This window comes from Notothenia rossii, assembly GCF_949606895.1.
Source record: "Notothenia rossii genome assembly, chromosome: 6".
Taxonomy (NCBI): domain Eukaryota; kingdom Metazoa; phylum Chordata; class Actinopteri; order Perciformes; family Nototheniidae; genus Notothenia; species Notothenia rossii.
The window spans coordinates 25,261,125-25,288,377 of record NC_136909.1 but is presented as its reverse complement, the minus strand read 5'-3'; the positions used below and the strand labels follow the sequence as shown (position 1 = coordinate 25,288,377).

At 39.2% G+C, this 27,253-nt stretch overlaps 2 protein-coding genes across 3 annotated transcripts; one reads left to right on the top strand and one right to left on the bottom strand.

Annotated features, from left to right (window-relative positions):
- The first annotated feature begins 1,807 nt into the window (after window positions 1-1,807).
- On the top strand, window positions 1,808-17,918 carry ikbkb (inhibitor of nuclear factor kappa B kinase subunit beta). The gene is made up of 22 exons (XM_079690186.1): window positions 1,808-1,943; window positions 2,793-2,908; window positions 5,017-5,111; window positions 7,447-7,567; window positions 9,891-9,960; window positions 11,001-11,089; window positions 11,734-11,823; window positions 11,912-12,036; window positions 12,626-12,733; window positions 12,823-12,952; window positions 13,207-13,401; window positions 13,506-13,620; window positions 13,848-13,971; window positions 14,063-14,214; window positions 14,403-14,464; window positions 14,555-14,655; window positions 14,747-14,796; window positions 14,893-14,992; window positions 15,218-15,365; window positions 15,801-15,898; window positions 16,268-16,361; window positions 16,524-17,918. The coding sequence occupies exons 2-22, from the start codon at window positions 2,804-2,806 to the stop codon at window positions 16,578-16,580; spliced, it is 2,229 nt and encodes a 742-aa protein (XP_079546312.1). The 5' UTR covers window positions 1,808-1,943; window positions 2,793-2,803; the 3' UTR covers window positions 16,581-17,918.
- Window positions 17,919-26,752, bottom strand: vdac3 (voltage-dependent anion channel 3). 2 transcript variants are annotated; one of them, XM_079690187.1, is made up of 10 exons: window positions 26,627-26,752; window positions 23,146-23,261; window positions 21,849-21,920; window positions 21,556-21,605; window positions 20,408-20,560; window positions 20,257-20,309; window positions 19,884-20,111; window positions 19,576-19,726; window positions 19,026-19,083; window positions 17,919-18,941 (listed from the first exon to the last, which is right to left on the bottom strand). In XM_079690187.1, the coding sequence occupies exons 2-10, from the start codon at window positions 23,255-23,257 to the stop codon at window positions 18,850-18,852; spliced, it is 969 nt and encodes a 322-aa protein (XP_079546313.1). In that variant the 5' UTR covers window positions 23,258-23,261; window positions 26,627-26,752; the 3' UTR covers window positions 17,919-18,849. The 2 variants fall into 2 exon arrangements, with proteins under 2 accessions (XP_079546313.1, XP_079546314.1); XM_079690188.1 differs by lacking the exon at window positions 23,146-23,261 and having other exon boundaries at window positions 26,627-26,738.
- Between the last annotated feature and the right edge of the window lie 501 nt (window positions 26,753-27,253).

Below are 27,253 nucleotides of genomic sequence, written 5' to 3'. Positions count from 1 at the left end.
GAGTCTTCAGTTTTCACCTGAAATATTCAATCTTTCAGTTTTGTCTTTCTTGTCATGGGTTTTATTTTTGCAATTCTGTTCTCCCTGTGTCTTGTCTTCCTTCCTGTGTTTTACCTCCTGTGTCTGATTGTGTTCACCTGTTGCCCTTGTGTTTCTACCTCCCCTGCCCAGCTGTGTCTTGTCCTGTGATTACCCTTCTTTGTATTTAGTCTTGTCTTCCCCTGAGCTCCTCGTCGGTTCATTGTCTTTCCTGTCTCCCTCCATGTTGGTCACGGTCAATTTTTGTTTTGATGCTACCTTGTGCTACCTGTTTATTTTATGTCATATTTTGTCTGTCATCAGCTTTATAAAATAAAGCTCGCCTTTTGTTCCTTGACCTTTTTGCCTTTTTTATTCTGCATTTGGGTCCTACCTTTTTCCCGAATCCTGACAATAACAGGTGATGAAATAAAAAAACATCACTGGTTTAATCTGGAAATTCTGAAGTGCATCCTCTATTTATACAACAACCATTGGATCAACAATGATACTGCAAAAGTGATAGAATGGTACAAAATAATAATGATATAAGTTTAAGTTAAAGACACATTAAGCAGTGTGATTAACAAAATGTATATCTAGTTATTTAGAACTCTTATTAAAGTTTGTTTTTAAATTATGTAATTGGTATTTAGTTTTAAATAAGTATTGCAACCTTCATCAGATGTTGGATGACCTTAATCCTCGATCTTCTTGGAAATGCATTTGAGTACATATTCATATGACTAATAAAATGAAAACGGCATAACAAAATAGTTTTTGCGAACCATTTGAGTCACAGTATCTGGATATGTGTGCAATATATTTTGAAATAATTATGATTCAGTTTTTATAAAAACAAGAACCACCTTAAAAAAAGGTTATGAAAAGAAAGATAAACAAAAAGCTTTTCCAGCTTGAGAGGAGGTGTAATTTTCAGGGTAAGATGTGACGTATTATTTGTTCAGTAATGTAAGCAGATGTCCTGAATGGTTTGGGAAGTTGATCCATCTTTTAGCGAGAAGTTGTTAAACCGAGCCTATAATTGTATTATGTCCATTCCCAAAGCATGGCGCCACAGACTCCATAACAACATCAGTAAAATCATTGATTGTGCTTTTGTTAGCTTTCACACTTCTTTATTGACTAATGGATTATCCCACATAAATTATTATACTTTAAATGTCAGAATTAAATGTACCTCAGTGACCTCATGGGCTTCTTTCTGGGAAGATGACATAAATGAAAACTATATTCTCTACAATTTTACCAATTTTCACATTTTGTAAGCAAATTGATGTAAATGCTCTGTAATACCTACAGTACCAACTTCATAATATTGAAGGACCAAAACATGCACCATACATTTTTTATTATTATATATATATTGTATTATTTAATTGTATGGTAATGAGAAATCGATCGACACCTCCAAGCCGATCAGTGTCCATAATATTTAAAAAATATATATTTTATGTCAAATAAAAGCTAGTATTTCTACAACAAAATAATGGTATATTTCAAATGTGTACATATGGGACATTTCAAGTCGAGTTGCACAAAATGAATTGCAGACTGAAATGACATCTTCTCAGTGAGCTCAATATCTATTTGACATGTCCAGGTGGATATTTTCACAAAAAATCATCTTAAAACGATGAATAATATATATGTGTAAACCGTGTAAACATGTGAAACTTTCTGGTTAAGCGTAGACCTGCAGCTGCCAGCTGCTGGAGACTGAGCCTTTTTGTGGGCGGGTCCTTCAGGTTTACAGGAAATGTGAGTATCAGGAAGTCGAGCGTTTTTGAGATTTGTTGTGTCGGCGAAGTGACTACCAAAATGTCCAACGTTTAACTTGTGTATATATATATATACAGAGTGTTAAAGAAAATCAGGTGTGAAAGCTGCCTCCGAAGTCTAAGGTAGGATTTAGTTTAAATAAGATGCTACTTTGGAGCGCATGTCTGCATTAAATAAAACCCAAAAACATGTCTCTGCAGTGTTTGTTATAACTTCAGACAACAGGAAACACGCACATAAGGATAACCATGTTCTGTCATTGCAGTATTAAACAGGCCTGTTAATACAGCATGTGTAATAACTACTGCAGCCACTGACTGTGTTACCCGAGGTGGAAGAAGAAGGCTACTTAGCTCTTATTGAATAATACAACAGTGTAGAAATTATGTGTTTATTAAGTGTATTATCATCCAAACAGCCTACTTACAAAACCAAAAGTATAAGCACTCAGTATGCAGAATACTAATTATTTCATTGGATTACATTACCCCTTCAATGTTGTAGCTGGTAAAGTTAAAACTTTATTCAAATCACATTATAAAATATACTGTTGGATGGCTTAATCCTTAATAATACCCGCTTATGTATTAATTAACTATATTTTTGTATTTATATCCGAATCTGAAATATGTAGTGGAGTAGTAGTGTGAGATGTGATGGAAAAAAGCATAAAGTTCCATATATGGTAAGTACAAGTAGGCTACCTCAAGATTGTTGTTAAGTACAGCCGCCTAGTATCTTGGGTAAGTTAAGTCCTCAAATATCAACTGTACACGCCTCGTTTTTATAAAGATAACAACAAGGCACTTCTTCTAATGCCATCATCAGGCTACATTTAAAAATTGTTGTGTGGTTAAGATCTAATATTAGCAAAGTTGTTTCTCCATATTCTACTAATCATACAATTAAGTTTTCTGGTGTGAGCTTCAAGGGGCCACAATGTGTATAACTGTTGATTATTGTTATGTTAGCGTCCGAGGCCATGAATCGAGTCCCCCTGCAGCAGCAGCAGAGCTGTGGGTCCTGGGAGCGGAAGGAGCGCCTAGGCACCGGAGGATTTGGGAACGTCACACGATGGCAAAACAAGGTACATGGTCCGCTCACTGTCTGAATCATTGTCCCCATTCGAGAACATTTCAAAAAAAATGTTGACATGGTGATGTTTCCCAGCCGCCTATCGTTCAAAATGAGAGCTGTGAAAAATAAAGAAAGAAAAGAAACACAATCCTTCGACTTCATAATCAATTCTTAATTCCAATTAGGAATAGCTCAGTGTCTCCTTGATTGAGTGTCATTTGTGAAAACTTAAGACCATATTGTTATACTGACACAACCCCTATGATTTATGGCTGACCTTTCTTACCACCTGAACCCAGGCTGCTCCTATATTGTGAGGGCTTTGAGTTATGATGACATGAAGGAAAATGTTACCATGGAGTCAACTGTGGGCTACTACTTGAGCCTTTATTTTTTTTACTTTTGTTGTTATATTGGCACCAATAAGTATGTATAATTAACTCTAAGCAGTTCCTGTTGGCAATGTATCACTACATGTACAGTCAGTTATCATAGGATTACCTGGATACTAAAGAGAACATAAAAAACCTGATGATTCTCCAATGAAGAAGGTTCAGTCATTTAGAAGGATTTTCTTTTTCTATAATTTAAAAGGAAGCTTGTTTGCAATAGAGGAATAGGTTATAATTATATCTTCAGGAAGAATAAGTCATACTGAATCTAAAAATATGTGTATTATGTCTTTGTTGAGATTTTACTGCAATATTATGACTCAGAGAAGTGACAAAAAGATTCCTAAACATATTGCCCTCTGCACCCCCCTCTTAACTCACTGTTTGAAAGTCTCTGCCTTAAGACAATAGAATTGCGCCGAAAATGCTTGCCTGCACTCAAATCCATGTTTTTGATAATTCTTTCGTTTACATCTTGCATACCAAAAAAAAGAACTGTTAACCGAATTTGTTCAAATGGGTTGTATGACATCAGGAGGGAAGCTGTCTCTTAGTCCTACAGAAAGCTATTGTAATGATGACCATTCGAGTCACAGGATGAGGGAATTGTAAAGTTGCATTTGCACAATATGGGAACAAGGACCTTCCCCTTCCTCTTCCTCTGTACCTGTACTTGAGTTGTATTAGTCACACTCACTTTCAAGGCACAATTAGACCTTGCTTTGAGCCAGACAGCATCAGCATTTGAATGTAGTTATAGAAGTGATGTCGAGTCCAAACGGCAGGAAAGCATCATTTAAAATACTTTAAAATATAAAAGATTATTATACAAACGCAACAGCGTTTTTTGACTTCTCCCTGTTCAGCTGCATCCCCGAGCATTCCCTGCATAATTTGGCGTCAATTACACATATGCTGTGTATAAAAGTCTAGAAATTAGCAAAAATAAGTTTGTCATGTTGTTTAATTCTACTGCAATTTACAGTAAGCAAGAAGTCATCTTCAATAGTAAATGATGTATTGTTAAACGGTAAAATCACAGCGAAGTATCAATGATGGCAGAGCATTGTTTAAGAGGAAATGAAAATGACTATAAAGGGCACTGCAAATGCTGTGATGTATTCACTTCCTGTATAAAGATTTTACCGTTTTCCTTCCTTAATGACGGCACTATAAGCTATTATTAGTTGATAGATTAAGTTATGGGAAGAAGGGACTTCACTTCCTTTATAAGGATTTCCCCGATTTCCTTCCTTAATGACAATACTATAAGCTATTATTAGTTGATAGATGGATCTATGGGAAGCAGGGTGGGTGTGCTTTCCTCGTTGTGATACTTGTGTTGCTGATTATCTTTGGCAAGTTGTTAAGTTCAGATTGTGTTTATTGATTTTCAGGAAAAATTGTAGTCGTTTATGTTTTGTGTTTGTTCTCCATTCCCTCTCTTTTTATCAATTATTATTAAGAAATACATTGGCAACGACCCTACTGTTAAACTTATATCCCCTGCTATGTACCGTCTCAAATGTGTTTTATTAATGTTCTATTGGTAACTGTTTACTGTAACAATGAATACTTGTTTAAATATAGAAAATAAAAGGCTGATATTTTCAATATAAAATGAAATATTAGTTTCTGCCCTAAATCTAAACGCACAATAAACCATAACAACTTTAACAACTGAACTATACCTACAGTATAACAATGTGTGTGTATGTGATTTCAGGACACAGAGGAACAGATTGCTATAAAGCAGTGTCGTCAGGAGCTGAGCGAGAAAAACAAAGAGAGATGGTGTCTGGAGATCCAGATCATGAAGAGGTCAGTTTCACATTTGCACACAGCCTACTAAAGGGCCTCAGAGCAATAACAACAAAAACTTCCATTTGGATCCAATCGGTCTCTCTCTCTCTCACCCTCAAGCACCATTCATGTACAGGACACTCAGCAGCTTCATCATATATTTGCAATATGTGTTATTTTCTTGGCTGATTGCCTTTATTAGATATTTTACAGTGCAGGTGAAGATGGGAAATATATACAGTATATAGAGAGAGAGACAGAGTGGGAGGCAACAAAGGTTATCTGTTTTTTGTCATGACCACTAAGACACCAGACCACTCTCCAATCAGTGTTTGTGCTTTAAACAGAAATATATGTGGGACCATATAAACACAAACTTAACTACAATATTAAAGCTGTAAAATGTATTTCGTCACAGGCCATGCCCTCAGTATTTGGCAATAAAGAAACATCTGACTACTCTTCTCTTAGGTCAAGCTAAGATAATAGTCACATTTCATTTATGATTTAATAAAAATTACCAAAGGTACACTAAGTTCTCATCAGGTACTGTTTTGTATTTAAAATCAAGCAGCAGCCATTAGTTGTGCAACATGCAGCAACTTCTTTTGTTTGTTTTTGTTTGACCGACGCACCTTGCCTAAGTTTGTCTCTCTGTATACAAATGATTCAGGCTGATTCATCTTACTGTTTGACATATTCAACTTAGCCGTCCAAACTATTTCATGCTTTGCCTTAAAGCTCTGTTTGGCTTGAGAGACAAGTGTTGGTTTGACGTGTTGTAACTCACCGCGGTACATTCCATGACACGCTCGGGGCTTATGAGTTTGACATTTGACTTTATGTACCCATCTGTTTCACAAGTTTTCTCAAAATGCAAGAGAAAGCTTAATTTGTATCCTGAAATAGTAGAAATCACTCAAGCCATTAAAACATTAGGACAGCATGGGCGTTTGGGTTATTTCGGTCGGTTGGCGGTTATTTCTGAAAGGATAATGTACCTCCTCATTTTGCTTTGCGTTGGAGGGTTTGATTTCCCTACACGTCTGCTTTGTCTATTACCGGTCTTAGTTTGGGTGTCGGGTCACTGGAGCCGGATCTCATCTCATGCAGGTTTTGCTTTTTTTTGTGTGTTTTGTCATTTGCTGGTGCAAACATGATTATAAAACCATTTATTTCCTAGTGCCAGTTTAACAAGTGTGTTGTTTTCAGACAGACATGGTCAGGACCACAACCCTTCGTGCACCCACGCTCAACTTGTGGAAAAACCACAGGGCAGGGGACACATACATGGCACCCTACCATTATATTATTACAGCTACTTAACAAAGATGTACACATGCTTATATAACAACACATCAATTTCACAATGTTTTAGTTATAATGTGTTTACAGCGCTTGTATTGCAAGACCATCTGCTGAACAACATGAACAAATGGTTTATCAGACAATCTTGTTCAGGTTCACTGTTTTATCCCACTCTCTCTAACTCTTTTTGTACCCACGCCCCCAAAAATGTGTTTCATGTAAGCTGAAGAGAGGCACAACAAAGAGAGGGATTAGAGTGAGAGAAATACTGTCCATTATTCTAAAGGTTTGCAGGGGAAAGATAACATCTTACTGATTACAACTTAACCACAGCTTATGATTCTTGTAAAAGGTATCATACATCGCCATCGTCTGCATCTGGAATCAGTTTGAGTTTGTTATCTTTATTTCTCTTTAGTTTTTTTCAAAAAGTGCCTGACCCTGTGAGTATCAGGAACACATTGTTTCAATCAAAGTTATAAAACAGCAGGACATGTGAAAAAGACAAAAGTAACAGAGCAGGTCAAGGGAGTATTGGGATGAGTAAACTGATGAAAAGGTTTGCCCGTTATTGCGAAAGTAAGCTGTTTTAGTTTTTAGACATAGCAAATGATATGACATGCAAGAAAAATATTATTTCTGATGTCATGCAGGTATAATCTGAGAAAATGATGGATTGTGTTTTTTCATAAAGATTAGTCTAGATATAGAAATGCCTCCCAAGAGGTTTCAAGATCAATCTGAGGAGTAGATCAACACGATGGTGAGGGGGGAAAATATAGTGGTCTACATTTGTTTTCATACTTTTCTCAAATCTCTTTCGTGTGAAATTCTTTAAAAACCTACTCAAATAACTCTCTTTTAAGCCTTACAGAGAAAGACTCCCTTACAACTCTTCAAAAAAACTGCACAATGACTGCTATGTTTATAAATATATATTTAAGGTCTAAAATGGCAGCCCTAGGAGGTGGATTATTGCGGAAGTTATATGAAACGATAACTTCTGCTTCCACTAACTGATGTCTGCTCCTCTTTACTCTCATAGGTTGGATCATGTCAACGTTGTCGCAGCCCGAGAGGTTCCTGAGGGAATGCAGAAATTGGTGTTCACCAATGACCTGCCGCTGCTGGCAATGGAGTACTGTCAGGGAGGAGATCTGAGAAAGGTATATATATATATATATATATATATATATACAGTGGGGCAAAAAAGTATTTAGTCAGCCACCAATTGTGCAAGTTCTCCCACTTAAAAAGATGAGAGACGGCCTGTAATTTTCATCCTAGGTATACCTCAACTATGAGAGACAAAATGAGAAAAAAGATCCAGAAAATCACATTGTCTGATTTTTAAAGAATTTATTTGCAAATAATGGTGGAAAATAAGTATTTGGTCAATAACAAAAGTTCATCTCAATACTTTGTTATATACCCTTTGTTGGCAAAGACAGAGGTCAAACGTTTTCTGTAAGTCTTCACAAGGTTTTCACACACTGTTGCTGGTATTTTGGCCCATTCCTCCATGCAGATCTCCTCGAGAGCAGTGATGTTTTGGGGCTGTCGCTGGGCAACACGGACTTTCAACTCCCTCCAAAGATTTTCTATGGGGTTGAGATCTGGAGACTGGCTAGGCCACTCCAGGACCTTGAAATGCTTCTTACGAAGCCACTCCTTCGTGGCCCGGGCGGTGTGTTTGGGATCATTGTCATGCTGAAAGACCCAGCCACGTTTCATCTTCAATGCCCTTGCTGATGGAAGGAGATGTCACTCAAAATCTCACGATACATGGCCCCATTCATTCTTTCCTTTACACGGATCAGTCGTCCTGGTCCCTTTGCAGAAAAACAGCCCCAAAGCATGATGTTTCCACCCCCATGTTTCACAGTAGGTATGGTGTTCTTTGGATGCAACTCAGCATTCTTTCTCCTCCAAACACGTCTAGTTGAGTTTTGACCAAAAAGTTCTATTTTGGTTTCATCTGACCATATGACATTCTCCCAATCCTCTTCTGGATCATCTAAATGCTCTCTAGCAAACTTCAGACGGGCCTGGACATGTACTGGCTTAAGCAGGGGGACACGTCTGGCACGGCAGGATTTGAGTCCCTGGCGGCGTAGTGTGTTACTGATGGTAGCCTTTGTTACTTTGGTCCCAGCTCTCTGCAGGTCATTGACTAGGTGACCCGTGTGGTTCTGGGATTTTTGCTCACCATTGTTGTGATCATTTTGACCCCACGGGGTGAGATCTTGCGTGGAGCCCCAGATTGAGGGAGATTATCAGTGGTCTTGTATGTCTTCCATTTTCTAATAATTGCTCCCACAGTTGATTTCTTCACACCAAGCTGCTTACCTATTGCAGATTCAGTCTTCCCAGCCTGGTGCAGGTCTACAATTGTGTTTCTGGTGTCCTTTGACAGCTCTTTGGTCTTGGCCATAGTGGAGTTTGGAGTGTGACTGTTTGAGCTTGTGGACAGGTGTCTTTTATACTGATAACGAGTTCAAACAGGTGCCATTAATACAGTTAACAAGTGGAGGACAGAGGAGGCCTCTTAAAGAAGAAGTTACAGGTCTGTGAGAGCCAGAAATCTTGTTTGTTTGTAGGTGACCAAATACTTATTTTACCGAGGAATTTACCAATTCATTCATTAAAAGTCCTACAATGTGATTTCCTGGATTCTTTCCCCCCATTGTGTCTCTCATAGTTGAAGTGTACCTAGGATGAAAATGACAGGCCTCTCTCATCTTTTTAAGTGGGAGAACTTGCACAATTGTTGGCTGACTAAATACTTTTTTGCCCGACTGTATATATCTGGGATGTGTTTGAGAATGTGTGTGCACAAATGTAGTTCAGGACACTGGACCCTTAGTCCTTTCAAGGACCAGGAATGGTTTGTGTTGATAATCCTTTTTGCATGACTTCCTTCAATAAGATCAGACTGTGTTTGTGGAATAAAGAATACAGGCACATCAAAATGTCCCTTTTTTTACTGGGTTTAAGATGCTCACCCATAAATGTTTTTTAATCTGAAACAAACTAAGTGTGCAGCCTGAGGAGCTAGACGATGTTGGCACCAGGCATCCAGTAGAGGAGGAAAATGTCAACTGTCACAAACCACAGTGTCATAAAACTTTCAATGACGGCCAAAAACGCAAAGGATGACTCTTTAATCCCGCCTGCCACAAGCTTCAAGTAGTTTTAATGTTATTGTTTCAATTTAAACAAATCAAAGGATTTACAGCAGAAGTGCTAATTTGCCAATTTGTAAAAGTACTTTTAGTTTGAATCTAAAAAAAATGTATCCAAAAAATCTAAACCTCGGAAGACCAAGTGCTACCGAGGTGTCCCTGAGCAAGGCACCGTTCCCTACACTGCTCCCCGGGAAGGAAATGGCCGCTTTATAAAGAAAAGCAGAACCTTGTAAAACATTAATAAAGAAGACAGATATTAATGCAATTCTTTGTATCATGTGTCTGTTTGTTCTCTCTGCAGTATCTGAACCTCCTGGATAACTGCGCTGGAATGAGAGAGGGCTCTGTTTTGATTCTGTTATGTGACATTTGTGAGTATCCTGCCCGATCCCTCAGGCTGTAATGGGACTATAACAACATTTTCAAGCATGTGGAGATGAAAGGGAGGGATTCATTGTGAGATTGGGTGAGCTGGCAGCGTGATTAGTTTCCTTTGGTACGGACACTCATGATGTCATCAATGACCCTTAACCACCAACCTCTTAGTCACCATGGCGACACGTCACGCTCAGACGGAGGTTTACGTCAGCAATTGGCAGCTCACGTTTTGACCCAAACATGATATAAAAATGCTCACATCAACAAGACCTTGTATACATTGTATATTACACACTGTATACACAGCGACACAGTACACATATGGGATGGATCACACAGAGTAAGAGTGTATAGAGAGTAGAGTAATCAACACACACACACACACACACACACACATAAACTCCTTTTACTGTTACCCACTGAGGACATTTCCTGATTATGAGTGATCACCTTAAAACTGTAAAGAGTGAGGGTAAAGACATAGTCATGCACAGCGGCAGTGTGTGTGTGTGTGTGTGTGTGTGTGTGTTAGGGTGTCTAACACACACACACACACACACACACACACACACTGACGCTCATACAGTCAGGTGCTCCAATGGTTACGAGTTCCGCTTTGTTGAACACTCTTTGCCAGCACACACGCTACTCACCCTTTGGCGCGTACAATAAAGTGACATTGTGGTTTCTGCTGAGACAAAACATATTAGACATTAACTTCAGTTAGAGCACACTAAAGGCTACATACATGTAAATACCAGCCTTATCATCTTATGGGCTCTATCAACCCTCATCCAACCAATAGTTTTTTCTTCTTGAATTATCATTGATTATGTAAATAATGAATTTGCACTAGTTGCGGTCAATTTGCATTGTTCGTCGATGTCTAGTTCACATACTTTGTTACTTTTTTCATATGAGAGTAAGCCAGGACTCTTCAAATCATTTACAAAGCATTCACCTTGTACTCTGCGTTCTTTTTTCTTCTCATTTCCTCATGACTCTTATCCCTTCTTATTCCTTCTCCCTTCAGCGTCAGCTCTTACCTACCTCCATAAGAAGAGGATTATCCACAGAGATTTGAAACCAGAAAACATTGTGCTGCAGCAGGGAGAGAAGAGAGTGAGTTAAGGACCCTGTGAACCGTCTTTTTATGACAAATACACCCTAACCACAACAGAGAGGTTTATTTTAAAGCTTTTTGTCTCAGTGTGGGTTTTTTTCCAATAAGTGCAGGAAACTTGACTCTCACGTCCACATGTTTACCCTCCACAGTTAAGCACAACTTTGCTGTACTGAATATTTAATTTGGAAAACTCACTCCTTTAGATTTGCACTTCATCTCCTACCTTCCTCTACTTTGATTGTACTTGTTGCATCCCCCAGCCTGCAGTATATCAACAACAAATGATGAATGTCATATACATGAGGCCAGACATATAAAAAGGTTATATATATTCACATTTATGCACATTCCTAAGTTTATAGAAACAGACTATATCTGCGCCAAGTTTACAGTCGAACACTTGTTTTTGTCTGACATACACTTATCTAAGATATAGACTTTTTGTCAGTCAGATATCAACAAAATATGTTTGCCAGCACAAATAAAGCACAAATAAAGCTGTTTTTAATGTTTCACAGGGATTATGCTGACCTTTACGAAACAAATCAAACTCCAAGATGTAGAGCTATTCCTTTAAGTTATTAATTTGTCAATGTAGAATGAAAAAATGCTGGTTTTTTTTCCTCCCCTTTATTCTTAGTTGATCCACAAGATTATTGACCTGGGCTATGCTAAAGAGCTGGACCAGAGCAGCCTGTGCACCTCATTTGTGGGAACTCTTCAGTACCTGGTAGGTCATTAAAACACATTTTCCACATGATCTTCTCACCATACGCTGGACAGTAACCGCTGAACATGTTTTCTCTTCCCTCCTCGAGGCTCCAGAGCTCATTGAGAGACAGAAGTACACGGTCACTGTGGACTACTGGAGCTTCGGGACCCTGGTGTTTGAGTGCATCACAGGATTTAGGCCTTTCTTACCAACCTGGCAACCTGTTCCTTGGTAATACCACATTTTGAAAATGCTTTTACCTGAACGAAGTTGTTGATTTGATTTGTTTAACGTGAAGTCGTGTTTTTCAGGCCATTTCGACAGTTATGCAAGTCTAAATGCCCACATTTCTCACTTTTCAACTCCTATTTTCACTCTTTTTTTTGTTGCTTTTATACCTTTCTTTAGACAGGTTATCCTTTGCAAATCAAACCTTAACAATGATGTTTATCAACATTAAGCACTTAAATGAAAATGTATTGCTATGTGACTGGCACACAGAGACTATATAAATAAACAATTCCAAAGCAAAGAATTGCAGGATATGTGAGTTGTGCCAACGCCAATGCCCCTTGTGCCTCACTAATATAATGAATAATAGATATGAAACTCATATGGGGGGGGGGGGGTCTGGTTACGTGTGAAAATACTCCCTCAGTAGAGGTTCAGTTTCTGGCATGTAACTTGTTGTGTTTGCAGGCTGGAACTTCCCATTATCAAAAAGCAAATAAAATGTTGGAAAAAACATTTGTATGCACAATATTCAACTCCAGAGATGTTAAGGACTTTTTTCTCATGTAATCCATCGGTATTATTTCAGGCACAACAAACTGAGGCTGAAGCAGGACAAAGATATTGTCGTCTACGAGGACCTCTTGGGGGACGTCCGTTTCTCTCAACATCTTCCTCAGCCCAACAACCTCAACAGGTGATTTTGTCAATGACAGACATACACAAAAAAATACTAATCTGATACTCCAATTATCTCAGTCTAATATGTTAGCTGGTGTTTGGCAGTCTGTTATTAGTGAGACTGGAGAGGTGGCTACAGCTGATGTTGAAGTGGTCTCCTCAGGAGCGCGGCAAAGAGCCCGGCGCTGCACCCATGGACTGCTTCTCCCAGCTGCAGGTCGTTCTGCAGCTCAAGGTCAATTGAGTATTTCATTAATTTATTATTTTCATGTTGTCTTACTTTCATGTTTTTATTGTTCAGTTAGGCCTCAGTGGTCTGATGTTGATGATATTATATTAGTAAAAGACGGAAACATTCCTAACTTTCTAAGAGCCAAATCAGTGTTTACATTTTATAGAATTAGCACAGATGTGCACCTTTTTTGATTTAGACAAACTCGTTTTTCACATTCTTTCTGCAATGTGTTTGGCCTTTGTCTCTTCCCTCAGCTGGTCCATGTCCTGAACATGATTTCTGCTAAAATCCTGACCTACTCTGTCTCGGAAGAAGAGACTGTGGCCGACCTGCAGCTCAGGATAGAGAAAGACGCCAGCATCCCTGCAGCCAATCAGGAGCTGCTGCTGGAAGCGGGACTAGCCTTGGAGCCTAATGGACTGGCCACACAGTGCGCCATAGATTACTCAGTAATATCAGCATCAACATAGCACATGCAATACCTTCACAAAGTAATCAACAGGAAATGTTATAATGGAGTGAGTTATAGAAATATTGTTATCTTTGTCTGTAGGAGATAGATGGACGACGGACAGACTTGCCTCTGGTCTTCCTGTTTGATCGGTCCTCTTGCAGTTATGAACCTCAATTTGCTCCTCGCACCCTTCCAGAAAACATTCGCTTTGTCCGTGAGTACACAACAATAAGCTAAGCTGTTGCTATCTACAAACATTTATCGGCTTAAACACCATGGATACATTTGCTTCAACTTTTCAATTATTTGGGTACTCAAGCAACTTTTTTTGTATGTATCAAACATATGACACTAAAACCTTTTTTTACTACCTTAGTAAGATGCCTTTGCTCTTGTGTGACTGTGTTTCTCTCTCTCTCTGGTTCTTTGTCTTTGTCACAGAAAACGACCCTAAACACGTCCTAGCTTACAGCTCTCTGAGGAGAACCTGCGGCCAGGCGTGGCACACCATCCGCTCCCTGAAGGAAGACTGGCAAAGACTGCAGCAGGGCCAGAAAGCTGCCATGTAGGGCATACACAAATACACACACAAACTCCCACACACAACATACATGCATTTAATAAAACAAACACATTTCTTTGCCTCTTTCTTTCAGTATGAGCCTGCTGAGACACAACTCTTCACTTTCCAAACAGAAGAACGAGATGGTGTCCATGCACCAGAGACTCATGGCCAAGCTGGACTTCTTCACCACCAGCCTTCACATAGACATGGACAAATACCAGGAACAGACAGCAACTGGGATCGGTACTATTTAAAAAAAAAAAAAAAGCATGTTTGTACAGAGCAGGAATTTTACACTACAGCCGCCAAAACTACATTTAATCCGTCCTTTAATGTTAATTATGATTTGCCTAATTTGGTAGAAAGTGCACCTGAATGGCTAGAGGAATTTAGTTTGCCCCTGACTAATGATAGTGCTTTTATATTTGTAGCGTCAGAAAAGCTCCTTGGCGTGTGGAGGGAGATGGAGCAGACTGCTGTCAGCTGTGGTCAGGTAGAGTTGAGTGTGTTTATGTGTTTATGTGTGTGTGTAAGAAGTAGTCAAATGTGCATTAAAGACAATAAAACCCATGTGTGTGTCTAGGCCAAGGTCAGTGAACTGGAGGAGGAGATGATGCAGCTGCAGCCAGACATAGTGGATGTGCAGAGACAGCCCTGTCGGAGTGGAGAGGCCCTGGACACACTGTAAGTGCGAGCCAAACTCAACTTTAAAAACTGAAGAAATGAACTGCTTTGTGATCTTTAACCCTTCTCTCTTCCTCTCTTTGTTCCTCAGGGAAGGAAAAGCCATGGAACTGTTTCGCAAACTCCGAGAGAAACCCAGAGGTTTGGATAGCATGCCTCTGTTCGCCTTTTCATAACAATCATTACAGTGTTTCCATGTGAAAATAAACATGGCTTTTTTTTCTTTCCCCTGCTCAGACCAGAGGTGCGCAGGGGACGGTCAGGAGGTGGTGCGCCTGGTGGTGCAAGCTGTGCAGTTCTACGAGAGGAAGCTCCGAGACTTCTACACACACCTCAGGTAATAAGACACAAAACACTATGTATTTTCTGAAAGTCTAAAAAGACAATGGAACAAAGATGTAGCTGAATCTGAAACTGAATGAGTTCTGAGCAGCTCTGAATGTGCAATGCATTACTGTTTCTGTATGAAATGAAGCGAGATATTGCCAAATATACTTCTTTGATGTAACGGTAATGTGAATGGTAAGTGTTTTATTGTAAATGTGTTTGTTTTATTATGCAGTAAGACTGCAGTGTGCCGTCAGCGGGTGATGGAGCTGCTGCCTAAGGTGGAGGGGGTGGTCCAGAGGATGGCTGAGAGCGAACAAGTGCTGATGAGTCTGCAGGAGAAACGTCAGAGGGAGCTGTGGAACCTGCTCAAAGTCGCTTGTGTATGGGCGGACACACACGGACACACACACGCACATGCACACACACACACACACACTCACTCACACCTATTCTCACTGGGGGGATCACTGTCAATTGCCTATATTTAATGATACGAGTAGCCACAGTGTATAACCATATAATAGCAGCATGTATAGAAAAGTTTCACGTAATTCTCAAGAAAAGTGTAATTTGTTTACATTTGTTTCATCATGTTTGGTGGACTTTTACGATGAGACGATAGATTATATTTAAAGAATTATGTACATTCATCCCAAGTAAAAAAAAAGGCTATTCTTAAGAAGATGCTTGACCTGTGTGTTTTGTACCTACATGTACTCTACTTTGATATTTAAACATAAAAATGCCAGACAGTAAGAACTTCCAGGTGCTTGATGAACTAACACAGAATACAATTCATCATCTTTTCTGTGCAGAGCAAAGTTCGCAGCCCAGTGAGTGGGAGTCCTGAAGGATTACGAACCCCCTCGTCAGTTCCGCCTCTGCTCACCCCCAGACACAGTTTACAGCAGTTGTGAGTCTACACACACACACACACACACACACGCACACGCGCACAGACACAGACACAGAGACACAGACACACACACACAACCCCCCCCCACACCTGGGTATAAAACGGATTTCCATTCAGGGTTTAAAAGACTCATCTTTTACAAATGTTGTTTAGGACTATTTTTTTTCAGGTATGCCTACGACTTTAATCATGACGTTTTCCTGCAAGCTGATGGTCTTCTACAAACTTTAATTTAGCTTTCACACACTCCACACCGCTTCTTTTCATTAGCAGACTTTCAGAAAGGCACAAATGCAATTACACAGATAAGCTATCATCCAAACTATGAGTACTGTCTGCATGAATCACTGTTGGTTGTGTCTGTAGAGACGAGTCTCTTGTGGAGGAGAGCAGGACATTTGAGAGTCGACTCCAGAGTCTGCTGAATGACACCATCCAGGAGTCAGAGAGCAGTATGGACGTGCGTACACAATGTATCTATCTATCTACATGCTTACTCTCCCTTCTTCAGCTCTCTCACACTGAGATGCCTAGCAGATGCCTGCTGTGGTTTATGATAATTGATTCTCTGCATTTAATGTGATGACTATTAAAGAGACGCCACCCTTTGTTTTTGTCCTAGATGTTGAGGGAGTGGACGTGGATGAGTGCCCAGAATTTCTCCAGTGACCTCTCCTAATTTGGGTTTCATTCTTTTGCTTCCATGAGTTACTCTACTGCCCCTGTGTGGAGGAGATGTCAAACTACATCAGAATGTAGCACAAGCTGGTCTGTGAAAAATGTGAATATAGAGTAATATCTGATGAAACGTATTTGCTCAGTTAGATTTAGGAGTAGGTCATCTTTCTCGGTCTGACATTGTAAAATACGGAAATTAAATTTAAAGCCAAGTGCTTTGAAGCAAATCTTTCCGATTTTAATCAGAGGAACTTATTTAAGCAGGATCTTATTTATGTGCCCATTTTCCATTTTAGCACAACATTTATTTTAGTTTTGGGGTAAAAAAATATCCATTTAATTGGTATCATGTATCAAATAAGATGGTCCTAACAAAGCATTTAGAAAATCTCGTATTAAACTTGCGTACACTTGTCACAGCATGAAGGGAGGCTTGCACGATGTACAAAGCAAAAAACTCAATCTCTCTATAAAAAACTGACACACATCGAGAGACAGTTTTTTCTTTAGATTTAAGAGAGATAGAATTCACGAATGAGATGAAATTGAGACAGCAATATTTCTCTTCTTTTTTTTCCAGGCAAATTCATTTCCAATTGTTTCATAATGTTTGGTGGATTTTTAGTAGGAAACCACTGATTATATTTTGAAGAGTTATGTTCATTCATCATGTAAAACATTTTATATTATAAAAATATCCCTTGACCTCTGTGTTACATACCTAAATGTCAATATGTTTGCGTTTTTATGTATTTCTCACTGGACCAATATTGTTCTTGCAAATGTTATTTTATTAATGAAAAGTGTTTTTGTCATCTATTGAATCTCATGAGAGTGTGTTCAAAATAACAGCAGCAGTCCAGTATCAATAATGTATCTAGTATGCAATAATAAGTGTTTTGAGGCTTGTTATGTTAAATTCATGTTGAAACTGGTTCTCTCTTTGCTTGGTGCAATAGGATGAAAACAAAGCACATGCAAAAGTAGAATCCAATATATGAACTGTTGCAAAACTGTGAAAATGGCTTTAAAACTAAGTACATTTTAATGAACTTGAACAGGGTATTCTAGATATCATTCTAACTATTTGAGGTATTATTGTGTATAGATTCCACAAAGTGATGACAATTGTTACACATTCTGTCATAAGTGTCTGTGATATCTTGCCTTTCTTTGAACACGCGCTGTGCTGTTAAGATTTTTAAAATGTAGAATTACAAAATCTTACCATTACATCATTATGTACAACAACAGTGATGTTGTAACTTGAATACAGTATTTTACTGTACTGTAAGTGGTGTTTCCTTTAAACAAAACAAATAAACAGCCCTCAAAATCATAGTGTTTAACATTGTTTATTCCATTAATTCAATAAAATCAGTTTGAGGTCCTAACTGTTGACTAACTCTCCTATACAAAGCACAGCACAATGACATGTCGTGGTAAGGGATTCGTAGGTACAGGAGACAAAACGAGACAGGATAAAAAGAGTCTCACATTTCTGTTGGCCTTTTTACCAAACAGAACCTGAAAATAGATATTTAGGCAACTGAAGTTTCGCAGTTTAAAACTGTTACTGAGGTCCATTGGTGGAATAAGCCAGTCCACTCACTCTGAGGATCTGCTACTATGTTGTATTTCCTGCATTTTCTCTCCAGCTTTTATTGCATCCGTTGACAGTCACCGTACTTGTCAACGTGACAATGAAAAGACAAAAAAACTTCTCCTCAGCCTTGAAAGCATGCAAATAACCAAAATATACCAAAACAAGCATCATCTAATAAACTTATTAATGGTCTAAATCAGGCTAAAACAAGCTGACCACACAGTCAAAATAAGAAAGTGCTTCAAATGTTATTTCAGGAAGAAAAGGATAGGTTTAAGACGCAAATGCTCTATTAATAGTGCACTTTGTCTCAGCCAATTATTTAGAGAATGGGGCGTTCACATTAATTTCTGTTTGTCCTTCTGATGTATTTTGATACAAGTTATGCTCAAAGGTTGGTTGGAGCTGTAAAGGGTGTAATAATCAAAAGTAATCAACACGAAACAATGATTGATTCTTTATAAACCACAGTACCAGAGGTCTTGGAGGCTACTCTGGGATAAGGCCAACAAACGCGTCTTTCTGTGTGCATAAGTGTGTAGGACTCAGTGGGAAGATGTGTTTACAAGTTGCTGGTTGGACCTTTCGCTGGTTTCACTTTTGGCCACTTCATTATTTTCTTGTGTTGTTTTCCTCTCTTTTTGTCTGTCCTCCTGCTGTCTCTTTATGCCTCCAGCTCGAAACCCAAGCCGATTTTGTGGCCACCTCCGTTCACGTTCTTCCCATCAATCAGACCTGAGAGGGTGAGCTTCACTCCTGAGATAAGAAAGTCAGAATATGTATCAAGAAGCCATGACTAAGTTGTATTGGATTGTTGTAACAGAAAGAAAATCAGCTAACCTGGCCTGAGGGTTTGAGTGTATCCAACTCCAACAAGGCAGGCGTTGTTAACTTTGGCCTGTGAGGAGAAACAAAACATGAGGGACGCGTGACATAATCATGAACACAGCAATAAGAGAGTAGACAGTTTGGACTGTTGGTGATGGATAATCATGATCACTGGTGCACACATTCCTGAAAATGAATTATAATAATTGGTGAGCTCATGTCTTTCCATTATCAAATGTCACTATATCAAGTATTTCAGTTCATCACTAAATACCTGCAAAGCTAAAGACATTTCTATCAGCCTCAGCTGTTCTTTAAGTTTAGTGCCAAATGTTAGCATGCTAATATGCTTAACTAAGATGCTAAACATAATCAAATATACTTTCTAAACATCAGCATTTTAACATTGTGTGCATTTAGCTCAAAGAACAGAGTTGCTAGTGTGGCTGCAGACTCTTTGTAATGTTTATTTTGTTCCTCTATTCTCCCAAATTGAAATATATAATTCCTTATGAGCTGCTAACTGATGCTGTCTTATCATTATGAAATTGTCAGTTCTTACAGACAGGGAGGTATCCTTATCCAGCTGGTATTTGGCTCCAATTCCAAAGCGTGTGTTGTTGCTGCCAGCTGTCCAGGCCAGTTGTACAGCCGTCTCCAAGTTGCTGTTCACCTTTTGGTAGATGGAGCCACCGAATTCTGTGCCGTCATTACTGAAATACAAAAATAAATAGTTGGAGATAAGTAGGAGCGGAAGTGAGTCTAAACTTCAGGTTTCATCCTGGGGAAATGCTTCCTCTCATTACCGCCATCATCCAAAATATCACTTCCTTTTCCTCTTTTTCACTTTACTGTGATGTTGGGACTCACACGCTGGTGTGAAGCTGGAAGTCCCCGGCCTTGTATCCGAGAGAAAAGTTGTTCTGGGTCAGGTTAGATTTGGCTGTGTCAAAGGCCAACTGGTAACCCGCCAGCCAGCCCTCAAAGCCCAGCACAGCAGCAGCGTGGACGGTGGGACCGGCCATGTCGAAGTCCAGGTCACAGCCAACGTTTACGAACTCACGCTTGTAGCCAGTCTTCAGTTTGGCACTCTTCTTGCTACAAGGAGAGACAATTGTGACAGTCATTAAGAAGTTTATGTTGATAGTACACCCATGTATTCATTTAAGAACTGTTTTCACTGTATAGTCAATTATTTTGAAGATTTTGGAGCTATACTTGGCGTGAGCATGATTGCTCTTACCCGGTGTTGGGCACAAATGACGCGTCCAGACCGAGCTTCAAACCCTTAGCCAGCTACAGACAAACAGAAACAGATCATAAGCTTATATTCTAACTGAAAGTGAATGTATTGATGTTATGAACATTGTTTGAGATTACTAATATGCAATCACCTGGTCCTCCATGGTGATTTCTGTGGTCAGAGTGTTGTCTGTGTTCCATTTCTGGTTGAAGTTGAGGCCCAGGTCGCTCACTTTGTACTTGGTCTCCAGGTGGCCTCCTGACTTCCCTGTGTCGGTGTTGTTGGAGCCAGAGGTGGCAAATTCCTGCAGCACAAAGAGGGACGAAGTGATGAAGGGGGGGATGGAGATGTCAAATGAGATGGGTAGGGAGGCAGAAAGGCACATAAGAGCTCAACTACAGACACGAGTGGCAGAAAGGGAGAGAGAACATACACAGAGAAAGAAGAAGAAAAGACAAAGGCGAGGTAAACAATTGTTCTCTGCTCTTCCTCTGCCACACATTCCCTCTCAGGTTTGTATGTCCAGTTATTTATCGGAGGATCTACACCTTTAAGATGGAGAAATTAGGTAGAATATTAAAATATAGGCAGGACTGTGAGGGAGAGGCTGGTTTTGTTAATTACACGGTGGAGCAGTTGGATTAGGGTGTGGCTCGGACGAGCTACCGCTGCAAAGACACATTAAGCTCAAAGCCTGCACAGATCGTCTGCACACAAACACATCACTGGTATAACTGGCTTACCCCGAGGTGCACCTGTGATTAAATATTATTTATGCACACAAACACTCTCTTACCATCTGACAGGAACATCCAAAGAAGAAGCAGAAAGAAGAGAAAGGAGAGGGTTAGGGGAAATCCACACAGAATGAACATGCTCATTGGGAAAATGAATGAAAAACAGAAAGCAGAACCCTGTGAGGTTAGTCAGAGGGAATGCATTTATAATGGGTTTTTATGAGGTTTGTGTCATGTGGAAAATTCTCTGTGCAAGTGTACATTATGGTTTTTCCATGGCAACAGGTTTATACCAACACAGACACACGACATGTCTGGAGCAAAACACTTTTCTCAAATGGAGAATTGTTTTCCCCGTCATGATACAACATGATATGTAGCTTGAGGCAAAAGAGTATTGGTGTCAGTAAGGTGCCAAGCAGACAGAGTTCATCTGCAGATCCGAGTTAATCTGCTGATTGTGTAAATTACACTGAGTACATGTCAGGCAGCAAACACACTGACATGGAGTACTGCATGGCAGTGAGAGAGAGGCATTAACACAGAAAACAGTAGTACTTACAACACCACTCTGGGACTTGGTCTTAACATCCAGCTTCAGAATTCCATATCCTGGGAAAGAAAGGAAATTAGGGAAATTTGAAAAAAAAGAAAGCCTGGGAAAATAACACACATCCTTTTACTGCACAGCAAGGCACTAAAACAGCTGCAGTTAAAATAAACAGAGTGCATTCAAAGAGCAAAGTGTTCTAACATCAATCCTGTTTCAGAACAGCTTCATCCAAAACTGTTCTAAATATAAAGCAACATCGTATGAATATTATTTAAATACATTAAGACAAATTGTATAGTTACCAAAGCCCTTGTTGAGGATGTCTTTGGCAGATTTCCCCAAGTCGGCGTATGAAGGAGGGACAGCCATTGTTCCTGAGGAAACAGACATTTAAAAAAACACATCATTCAGTATACACACACTTTATTGCATCAAGCTCTCTAAATGCATAATTAAAGGGACACTCCAGCAATAGAGTAATGCGCTTCCAAGTTGTAGTGATCAATGGTGTAAAATGGATGATGCATAATGCAACTTAATAGTGTATTTTCATTCCATATTGAGTAGATGCCCACATCCTTAAGAGTTTGTAAAATGGTACTACCCATAACTTTTAGGTAAAATTGTTGGAATGCCCCTTTAAATCAAAATGCTAGAACAAATGCTACAAATATATACAAGCTGAACTTATTTAGCTACTTTGCGTTAGATGAGATATTTAACTCAGAGAGCACTAATGAAGCAAAAAGCATCAAAAAAATGATTTCTACCAAATATTTACTTGCCAACAAACATCAGTATACATATTTGTTATTTGGGATGACCTCGCCATCTGGAGGGGACCTGTTTGTGTGATGTACAGCTTCTCTCCTCCCCCTATTTCTTCCATATGACCCCCATTGATTGCCTGGCAACAGACCATTAGTAAGAAGCACATCTTGGCTCACGTAGCCATCAAACATTGTCCTTTTTCTGCAAGACTTACTACTGTGTTTCACCATCAATAACATCTAGGCTGTGATATGCGTGTGAAGGAGGATATAAATATGTATGATGTGGACAGAGATACTATGCAAGCCAATGCAGTCAAGCTAGCCTAAGCAGTAGCAGGTTTGGTTAGTCAGCAACTACGAGTCCTGCACACTACTGCACTGCACCGGCTTCAGGCAGTCATCAGGGACCTGTCTGTGTGTGCGTGTGTTTGTGTGTTGGAGTGCGTGAGTGTGCATGTGTTAGAAAAAGAAGACATTTTTGACAAGGTGACTTTGCAGGGACATTTGTTCTGCACTCCCTAGGCTGGTTTAATATTTTACCAGTGACTTGCCTTCCTTTCTTTGCCTTTGTCCTGCTGCTCCCTCCAATATAAATCTCACCTATTACATCTTTTGTGAAGAGAAATAGAGACTTTGGAGATCCTTATAAGCTAATGACTCAATGAGCCGGTGCATGTTTGGTTGCATCGCATGCTGTCACTGCAACCAAAAACAGTGGAATTGAAAAAGATTTCACAGATTGCAAGTTGAGGTTAATGTCGCTGCAGCCAAAGCTCAATCCAGGGACCCTGACCATGCGTCATCTGTTTTACACACCCCCACTCACCATTTCTCTTGGGTGCGTGGTGCACACATGTCCCACAGTGGTCTTTGTTCTCTACCAGCTTGACTTTTTCTGTCTTGTGCTGCACCTCACTCCCAACTCCTTTCTCTGCCATGTCTCTTTAAAGGAAGGAAGTGCAAGGGACAATATAAACATTGGCAGTCTGGCCCTTTTTCAACAGCACCAATGCACAATATGTGGGTTTGTCTGCAGCTGCTATAAATATCAGCATGCTTCTTTAGCATGCAGTCAGATCTTAGACGTTGCCTTACTATGCAGAGAACTAGCCTTCTATTGGATTATATTGAACAGTATTTGCAAAGGCCAGCAGTCAATGAACACATGTACTTTGTACACAGCCTTTGAACATGATAAAGCCTGTGTAGAGCCTGGCATTTGTATCTGACAAAGAATACTGATTGTGCATGAAGGGTACAAAATGATGATCTGGTGAAATATGCTGCTTACAAGGGCACAGAAAACAAAGCACACCAGTCAGGTGCCTGTCCACAAGCATTACATCAACAGTGCTGTGATGCTACTTCATGACACAGTGACGCTCACCTCTCACATGTCACCAACAGATTAGCTGAGTACATGTACAGTAATCTCTCTCCAAATGTGTCTTCTTCAGATTCAGAGGAACATAACATATAAATGACTACAAAACAATAAGTCCGTGTTAAATTGACCTACATCCCTATTTATTATATTTATATAACTGACATTTTTGCCACAGAGGACAAACACAACATATTATAATAGTTTAGGTTGAAACTTGCTAGCTTGTTATTGAGTACTTCAACAGTCATTTAGAAGTTTTCTAACAAACAATAATTGTTATGGTCTGATTACACTCTTTTAGCTTAGTTTTGTTCGCTACCATTTACAGATGTAGCTAAATTACCATGACATTACCTTTTTCCAATCAAGTCCAAAACACTTCAAACCTAACCAACAAACAAAGACCACACATACAGAAATCTCTCTCTATGAAAATAGAAAATATAATTGGTCTTGTTGGTCTTATGGTTTCAACCCCTTACTCAACAACAAATTGACCTTTAAGATTTTTTTTTGGACCTTTAAGATCTCAATATTTCTCCCACACAGAATCCTGAGCATAAATCAAAGTATGTGTCATGAAGTCTTGTCTGTCTCAGAGTTGCTGTGCATTTCTCAAACGGTAAGCACATTTTTGCCAGCTGACCCCTGCATGTCCTGACCGTCTTTGTCTCCCAACATACACTGCTTATCGACCCTGTCCACCCTCTCCCCCAACAACACACAGTCCATTTTGGACCCTTTCCCTCCTGGCCTTCTTTCCTCAGTCGCGTCAAGCAGCTCTAAATATAGCCCAGGTGAACCTAACACTACAACACATGTGACTAGGCTTTCAGCGAGTGTCCTTCTCCAGGTTCAATGTTTTAAATCCCCATTGAATACAGATTTGTTTGTCTGCATTGTACCTGCATAGACACTGTATTTATATATCATAATTCCTGTTACTCGTCGTAACACTTTCATTAGCTGCAGCCTTGACTGAGCTCAAAGGTAAAAATGACACCCATAAACAACAGATGTATGTGAAGGGAAAACAGAGACTACACAAACAACAAGATGGTGGTTGTGTAGTGTTCAATAATCAAACAGAGACCAAAAATATATTGGAAACAAAACAAATGACCTTTTTTTTCAATTAGCAATTTTCCAATGATGGTCTTAATTGTAAAACACTGTTTAATATGAAAGCGGCTTGATGTAAAAACACATAGAAACCTGATCCAAAAAATGAGGAACACCTGTAATATATTGTATAGTTTCAAATAAGCTCCAGCACATTGTCTCACTTGCTTAACATTTATTTATCAGCATACAATAATTGTTCATGATACTCACCTGCCTTATTAAATAGTGTTTTTCAGCAGAGTACGATATATACAAAGCAAATAAGTGTTATTATCAGAATAAAAGTAACCGTACTTAATTCCTCTTTCAAACTGCAAACTGATATTTCGATTCAGGGGCCAACTTAAGTGTCCATAAAATAATTTTAAAAGGTAAAGCCATTGTGTTTAATGTTGTTTTTTTTATACATTTCTAACCAATCAAGATAATCGGTGTAGTTATCCTATATATTATCTGTCGTACTAGCAATAGCTTTGAAATGTATTAAATCACTTAAATAATGGAAAGAGTTTAGCAGTTGTAAACACCATGAAGATTGCCCCCCTAGTTAAAGAGCAGATAATGAATAAAATAGACTACAAACTTGAGTAAACAGGCAGTTACCCAATAAAGGGTGAACCCTTGGATAAGGTGAGGTGTGTGTGCCATGTAAGGGAGGAATGTAAGGGTGTGAGATGGGTTCAAGTGAAGTCAAGTTACACTAACACAATTTATAGCTTAAATGTTAAGAGCATGAGGTATGAGTTTCTTACATAGTTTGATATGATATGCATCCATAGGTTTTCCTTCCTTGTAATGACAATAGTTATGTTTGCAGGTCTCCCTTGAAAAAGAGATCATTGATCTCAATGGGATTTTACCTGGATAAATAAAGGTTTTGAATTGAATTTAATATGTTTGATGTGCAAGCAACTGTTAACCAGTGGGCTGCAGCATCCTGTATAAGAAGTAGTGAGTGTTTTCCGTTCTGAGGCAGTCTGGCCCAGGCCTGATTTCACACCTATGGGGGGCAATGTTCTATAACATATTCTATAAAATAATATATTACATTCCCACAATGTCCCCAAATATATAGATGTATTTAACTGTTTCTCCAAGCTGTCCATGATGTTTAATTTGCCTTATAAATACCCATTGTTGGTCACTGCCACTCTGCGTCTTTGTGTGTAATGACATAAGAGTAAAGGTGGCTAATGCTAAATGATGGAAGTACTTGCTCTGTAGCTGTTCATGGACCTTGTGCTTCTTGACAGACAGACAGATAAGAAACTTCCCTTCGCCTGTCCCATGAGAGAACGAGTATTCTTATTTTCCAGATATGTCCTCTGCTGGTTGCAATTGTTCGTGCGTCCATAAAACGAGAGTATTGCTAATGGGCAACCACCGAAGGCTTACGTTTTACACCAAAAAAGCTTGTTTTCAGATGTTATATCCTAAATATTGCTTGGCCATAGTAAAATATGCTACTTTATAGTAGGCCTATTGACAGAAAATATGATCCCCGCACCCCTCCCTTCCTCCCTTGTGTCGTGTTGTGTCCCCTGTTAAAAACATAGGACGACATTTAGAAATACTCCTTTTTTATGGTTCTTTATTACAGTTTACATATGCCACGGCACTTACAGGCCTGAACTGGCTTTAACACCCTGGCATACCCGCTGCGGCTGATGCAGCACACCCTTCAAATCTCACTGACAGTCAAACCACAATTGTCAACCGTTGATTGTCATGATAGAAACATCGATATAAGACTTTTTTCCAAAATAACAATTTGCTAGAGTCAGTTGTTTCTTACCTTTCTGTATGGGGCGGGAAGTGCAGAGTTTAATGGTGCTGTAGGGTGCAGCGGGGCAAAGAGAAGGAGAAAGCAGGGAGAACACACTGGGCATGCGCGAGGCAGACCTCCAGCCGGGGGCGGGGCTGTTGTGCAATGACATTGAGCAGAAATAACTTGTTAAATAGTATTCTGCTCGTAAACACTTACACATGTACACTGGGTTCAGTCTTTAAGTTGCTTATTGCAGCTCATGGTCTTTTATTTGGGATCTACTGGTCTGTCAGATAATATCACTCGAATACTCATTTGATAAAGGAAAAAACGGTTTATAGGTTTATTATGTGAGACAATTCTTATTACTATATATCTGCCAATACAATATTTTGAGATTAGCTAATTACCCTGATGCATGTTTTTACAGTAACAACTTAACATACAGTATATCACACGCATTGCCATTACAAAGGAAATAGGAAAAAGAGTACATTCTTCCAAATATTGGTAAATTAAATATCAAATAGAGGGATGTACATAAGTTAATTATTTCAATGACTGAGTATTATGTGTGTATTATACTACTCGGATTATACTCTTTGCTTATGTGAAACAACAACTATGGAAATTATGCATGTATTTGTTGTAGTA

Bases quoted from the DNA above. Each gene is read 5' to 3' on its own strand.
- ikbkb (XM_079690186.1), top strand. From the start codon at position 2,804: ATGAATCGAGTCCCCCTGCAGCAGCAGCAGAGCTGTGGGTCCTGGGAG. The intron at 7,568-9,890 runs GTATATATATAT...TTCTCTCTGCAG, and splicing joins AGGGAGGAGATCTGAGAAAG to TATCTGAACCTCCTGGATAA. The intron at 11,090-11,733 runs GTGAGTTAAGGA...CTTTATTCTTAG, and splicing joins TGCAGCAGGGAGAGAAGAGA to TTGATCCACAAGATTATTGA.
- vdac3 (XM_079690187.1), bottom strand. From the start codon at position 23,257: ATGGCAGAGAAAGGAGTTGGGAGTGAGGTGCAGCACAAGACAGAAAAA. The intron at 20,112-20,256 runs GTAAGAGCAATC...CTCTCCTTGTAG, and splicing joins TCATTTGTGCCCAACACCGG to CAAGAAGAGTGCCAAACTGA. The intron at 18,942-19,025 runs GTTAGCTGATTT...TTCTTATCTCAG, and splicing joins CACTCAAACCCTCAGGCCAG to GAGTGAAGCTCACCCTCTCA.